This window comes from Homarus americanus, unplaced genomic scaffold, assembly GCF_018991925.1.
Source record: "Homarus americanus isolate GMGI-L3 unplaced genomic scaffold, GMGI_Hamer_2.0 scaffold37032, whole genome shotgun sequence".
Classification (NCBI taxonomy): Eukaryota; Metazoa; Arthropoda; class Malacostraca; order Decapoda; family Nephropidae; genus Homarus; species Homarus americanus.
In genome coordinates, this window is record NW_024731852.1 from 10,929,884 (window position 1) to 10,935,883 (window position 6,000).

The window sequence follows — 6,000 nt, forward strand, 5'->3', positions numbered from 1 at the left end:
TTTTCAAGGAGATAAAAAATGTTTCCAGGTCCTTGGATTGTCAGAAAACCGTCCTTCCATTTTGCGAGGGGACAATGTGTATGTCACTCATTTGGGAAAAAGGAAGCCTGTATATGCTGGCTGTGTCCACAAGGTTAATGACAAGTCAATCTACCTCGCATTTGATCCAAGGTAGGCCTTCATCCTGTGTATATATTTATGTATGTATGTATGTGTGTTTGTTGGTGTATTTTATGTCAAGTTTCCATTTTGTAGCCAAAAGAATTCCCACTACATGTACCTGTACTATTCAATTTAGATAATGTCCTGTTCTCCACCGGGTGTATTTTGTGCTGTTGATCCCATTCTGACATAACTTTTTTGTTATTACCGGGAATTTAATTTTTTTAAATAATATTGTTGTACAGTATCTGTTAAATATTTTTAGAGTAATTAGGGTTAATTTGGAATTTGTGGTCATTCAAGTTGACTCTTATCAGTTGATGTTAGAGGTGGTTTTGTAGTTTGGGAACAAGACTTATTTAATTTATGAGCAGGACTTAGGCTTCCAATCACCATTTACTACCTGAATTTTATTTTAAGTTCACAATTTTTTTTTTATTCCTAAAACAGTCCATTTATGTCATGTCATTCAGTGAAAATGTTCAATTATAGAATGGAATAGGGTCTTTTCATAGTAAATAGTGTAAGCTGTACCTGGTAATTGGCAGATAAACTGCTAAAATAGCTATAAAAATAATATTGGTTTGAGACTTAGGTAGTGTGTAAGGCACAGTTTCCTTAACACTGCCAAAATGCATCTCTGTTTAGTTCTCTATGATTGAGTCAGCTGGTCATTTAATCAGTTGGTCAGTTAGTCTTTCAGTCATTTAACCCCTTCAGTGAGGGACTTACCTGGTACATCCTCTTACACCAAGCATTACATCAGAAGGATGTACTACCTGGTACGTCCTTTAATCTTCATAACAGTAGGAACAGCTGGGAGGGTGAAATTGCTCTGATATCGCACTACTGTAGTCTTAATCTAAGACACAATGATATCCCACTAGGCCTAGTCTCATTTTTTTTATTTATTTAATTTTTTTTTTAAATATATATAGTATAACCTTTCTTGTGTTGGGGTGAGTATTGAGCTTACTGTATTTATATGTTTTCTTAAGAGGAGCATCCGGCTGAAAATACCATGAAAGTCGGAAAATTGCGAAAATATTAAAAAAAATTCCTAAGCAAAGCTGTTTCCTTTGGGTATCTGCCGACATATTTTGACTGCGTAATTCGTAATATTTGTGTAGCTATGCATTATTGTTCTACCTTCCCCCCTTCATTGAGAGGGCTTTCTGTTTTCATAGCAAAAGCTGTAGAAAAGTATTTATAATAATATTTTGGTGTAAATTAATACCAATCACTTAGTAAAAATCAGTATCTGGCACCTTTCTCAGCTAGCAAGACAAGAGTCTGAGGCCCCAGTTATGGAAGAGGAGAGAGTGAGGTGCGACTGTGTGTTGTCCTCACGTCACCTTTATTGGCCCATATCTCAAAACGAGTTTTTCTAACCTTCAAATCCTTAAGGCTCAGCCATTTATGGGCCAATTCTAATAAAACAAAAACTAAGTACAGTTGAGTCTGGATTTACGCGGGGTTTTGGTTTACGCGTTTTGTCATTTACGCGGTGCCTTGCCAGAATTGAAATGCTTCATTTACGCGGGAAGCGGCGTGGGCAGGGTGCGCACAAGGTTGCCCAGTCATCAAAACATTACCGAGTTCTTCACCCGCTACCCACCACAGCCGGACCAAGTCAGTGATAGTGAGGATATGGACTTATAGGGACTTTGAGGGGTTTGACAAAGAGGCCCTGCAAGCCTCTGTGGTGGATAGTGATACAAGTGATACAGGTGAGGGCCAATAATCTGCCCTCTGCCTCGGAACCAACCCCCCCATCCCCGTGTGCCCAGCCATCTTTTCTACTAATGTATGTGTTAAAAAACCTAATATTATTGATATTTCTCTTAATTATTAATTGTGTGCGCATACCATCATAAAATTAAGATGTTATTTTGACTACAAGGTACATATTGTGTCGGAAAAAGTGGAGTTTGAGGGTCAGCCCAGTCTCTATTTCAATTAATCCCATATGTTCTGTTATTTCATTTACAAGTCTCTCGTTTTACGCGGTACTCCGCGGGTTCAGTTGACCACGTGAATGAAGACCCAACTGTAGTAGAATGTACATTGCTGAACATATAGATTTTCTTTATATTTGGCCTGGTTTATTATTTGCCAATTTATTTTAAAGATATTTGGAGAAAAAATGGTGAGTTAGGAAAAAAAATTCACACACCCAAATCGAAAGCGATAATCAGAAATATCTATATGTCTTGTTCAAGAGGAGTAAATTACCTATACTCCACATGAATTTAAACGTAATCTAGCAATAAGTTATGGAAAAGTAGGATTTTTAAAATTGGTAAGAATATAAGGGTAAAATCAGGTATTAGGCAGAACCGATTCAGGGGTATAGCAACAATGTATCCAGTGTCTTAATTGCCGACAGGAATTTTATATTGATTGATCAATTATTAACGAATTTGGTCCTTCAGCTGGGTGCTCCCCTTAACTCTTTCACTGAGTTGACTTGTTTGATAAGAGACTGACCACCACATGGTGGTGATGATGGGAATTAGAAGTGGGGGTGGAGGAGAAGGGAAGAAAAGGAAGTGGGGATGGAGGAGAAACCACCTTTCAGGGGACCCATGCTTGATGCCGTCATTTCACCAATAAAATTTTAAGTTCACTAGGTGTAATTCAAGATTATTTTATTGAAATCAACACTGCACTGTGCTATACAGTATTCTAAAATTACTTTACTTTAACTTTTACTTTTATTTTAATCTCAGAATTTTAATGATTTCTTTTCTCTGTGTGTGTCTAGGGGCTTTTTGGTTGAAATGATTTAGTTATAATACCTTGTAAAACTCATGCCCAATTACATAACAAATGATCAATCTGTTTGTATGTGATCTTGTCTAGTTATGTTTTACTGTAGGTTTAGTTATTATAGCGTTACTTTGCTTAATTGATTAGTTGATACCACACTCATGGTTGACATGACAGTACCCAACACAGTATAAATAGTAGGATGTGAAAAATATGCATTGATTTTTAAATGATATTCTTTAAAAATGTCAACACAAAACACATATACAAGGGTGAAAAATAATTTACCTGTACAGTAGTACCCCGCTTAACGCGGTCAATAGAACCCACAGGGTACCGTGTTAAGTGAAAACCGCGCTAAGTACAACAGAACATACTGTATGGGATTAATTCCAATAGAAACTGGCCCGACCCCCAAACTCCACTTTTTGACGACACACAACTATGTTGTAGTAAAAATTTTATCTTAACTTTATGATGGTATGAACAAACAAGTAATATAGAAGAGGTTAGGTTCGGAAAAATAAAGGTTAAGTTTGGAAAACTAAAAGTTAGGTGTAACACTTACGTTAGTAGAAGACACACACTGCGCAACCTTACAGCGCGGCTTGCCCAGGTGGAGGGAGGCGGGAGGGAGGGAGGAGGAGGGAGAGGCGAGAGCAGGCGGGTGACAGGTGGGGCGAATCTAAAAATAGCGTCTCGAGCCGGACACTCTGCGTATATACGTGGAAAAAACCCGCGTTAAGTGAAAGTTCGGCTCTGGCGAGGCACCGCGTATACGTGAAATCGCGCTAAGCGAAACCGCGTTAAGCGGGGTATTACTGTACTCAGCTATACTCATACATGTTACAAATAGATGGCCAGTAGATTCTGTGGTGAACAGGCAGTGCAGGTAACAGTGGGTCACTCCACAACAGGGTGAACAGGAGCCAATAATGGTGAGAGTGGAACTGACGTTGACCCCTCGGTCAGAGTAGACATCACCTGTCATAGATGGGCGCCCCCAACAGCCTGCGGTGGTTTTCCACCAATAAGGAGCCATCTCATGACTCGTGTTTCTGCTGGTTAACTAGTGGTTTGGGGTCGTGTGGAGTAAGCCGTGCAGATAAAGGTGAAAATGCAGTGTATTTACATGGAAATTTGACCCTTCTATGTTGCAATATATATATACAGTACATACATACATTTCTTTTGCAGATTTATGGAGACTTTTCTGGATAAACAAAAAGTGAGTGTAGAATTTGAGTTCAACCGTCACCCACTGAAAGTGAGCCACCGAGCGCTGAATCTGACTCGTGAGAGAGCTTTAACTCATCTCACGTTCCCATCTACCCCACCGGCCATTATGCCACAGATTCAAAATATTGTGTGAGTTTTTTCTTCAGATTTATTCATATTTATTGTGGGGTGGGAATAAGATGAGATAGACAAGGCTAAAATGGTTTGTTTGTCTGTTATAACAAAGAGGAGAGGGGGTTGATCAAAAGTGCATTACATGAAATGATAAGAGGAAGGAGATCAGGAGAAAAACAGAAGCGAAGATGAGACACATGTGGAACATTGGGTTGAGAGTGCAAGAAGCAGAAAACAGATTTGTGGTGGAGATGGATTAGATCAAAACAGATACAGTAATTGATAATGTAAGCAAATTTAGAATAATTGGGAGTCCCCTGTATGCTCTTCAAAAGTGGCCTTTTGGAGGGGGGGGGGCATTGTGAGATCTGAATATTGGAGTGACTAAATTCAGACTTTTCATTTAAGGACAGTATTGGATCTCCACATTTGGTTGCATAAAGTCAGAATATCCAACTTGGGACATTGGCAGAGCTGAACATGTCAGTATTTTATTTAAAATTTCCAGCTCTTTTTTTTCTTCTTCTTTTTCAGTCCCTATAACCGCAAGCTTGAGAATAACAAAGAGCAGATGCTAGCAGTGTGCAACATTGTGTCTGGGACATCAAAACCTGCCCCTTATATAGTTTTTGGTCCTCCTGGTACTGGAAAAACCGTTACCATTGTTGAGGCCATCAAACAGGTAATTATATTTCTAAAGACTCCATAAGAGATTGGATATGAGTGAGGTAAGTGGAAAAGGAGGAAAGTTCAAGACTTAAGTGAAGTTGGATGACAGATAAGGAGGATTATTGTGGAATGTCAGGAAGAATGTAAGGATAGAATGACTTTGAAGTTGGATAATAGAGTCTGGAGGTATACTATATAAGGACTACAGTATGTTTAATTATCATGCAAAAATGTGGGGTGTAGCTTATTTGATGTACAGTAAGGTCTTGTATTTCGCGAGTAATATAGACTGGAAAAATTGCTCCAAATTCAAATTCGCAAAATGTAAATGCATAAACTAATGAGAAAAATAACAGTATAGACTGGCCACTGTACATCAACCTCTGATTTTCCCATTTATAACCTCCAAATGATACAAATTCTGCCTTTATTGACTTGATTGTGCTTTCCGGAAACTATTTTTTAGGCCTTCCTCAAGTAACTTAATCACACGCTGCTTATCCTGCATCGAGTACTTGGCAAACTTAACTCCCATATGATAGTCCCGCTTCTCCTTTTCCTTATTTGGCCGCTTAGGTGGATCTGTCCCAGCCCCACCAGCACGACCCCTCAGTGGAGGTAGAGGCCATTATCTTGACTCGACAGGTGGTAGCACCACCCAAAAAAGCACACAATGACAGCCCAGACGGTCGTTAGGATGGCGCGGGCTACAACGCAGTGGGGTATGCTATAACGAATCTAATTGGTTCTAGAACCTCGTTCGTTATTGGATTAATCCGTTCCAGGCCCCCAAATACAACCACTTAACACTGAAAAATTTCTGTGGAAATTGTAAAAAAATACGGTACTTTATCTTACCTTAGTGTTGTTCAGCATGCAGGACAGGAGGCAGAGGAGGAGGGGGGAGGAGAGAATTATGGAGAAGAGGTGGAAGGAGAGGAGTCATCCTTCCTAGCCCTTTTTGGTGACTATTTTACAGGCACTTTGTCTGTTTATTTATAATTTCTTTCTTAGTTTCAAGGGTTATTAGCTTTCTCACTCGCT

The 6,000-nt window shown here is 39.2% G+C and overlaps 1 protein-coding gene across 3 annotated transcripts in view; it reads left to right on the forward strand.

The window, feature by feature from the left end:
• The window catches only part of LOC121868051 (putative helicase mov-10-B.1), a 66,411-nt gene that overhangs the window by 36,853 nt on the left and 23,558 nt on the right, over window positions 1-6,000 (forward strand). For all 3 annotated transcript variants that reach the window (XM_042368319.1, XM_042368318.1, XM_042368320.1), the window contains exons 11-13: window positions 29-171; window positions 4,132-4,302; window positions 4,822-4,969. In XM_042368319.1, the coding sequence (XP_042224253.1) occupies window positions 29-171; window positions 4,132-4,302; window positions 4,822-4,969 (462 nt within the window). The remainder of the gene's footprint in view (window positions 1-28; window positions 172-4,131; window positions 4,303-4,821; window positions 4,970-6,000) is intronic.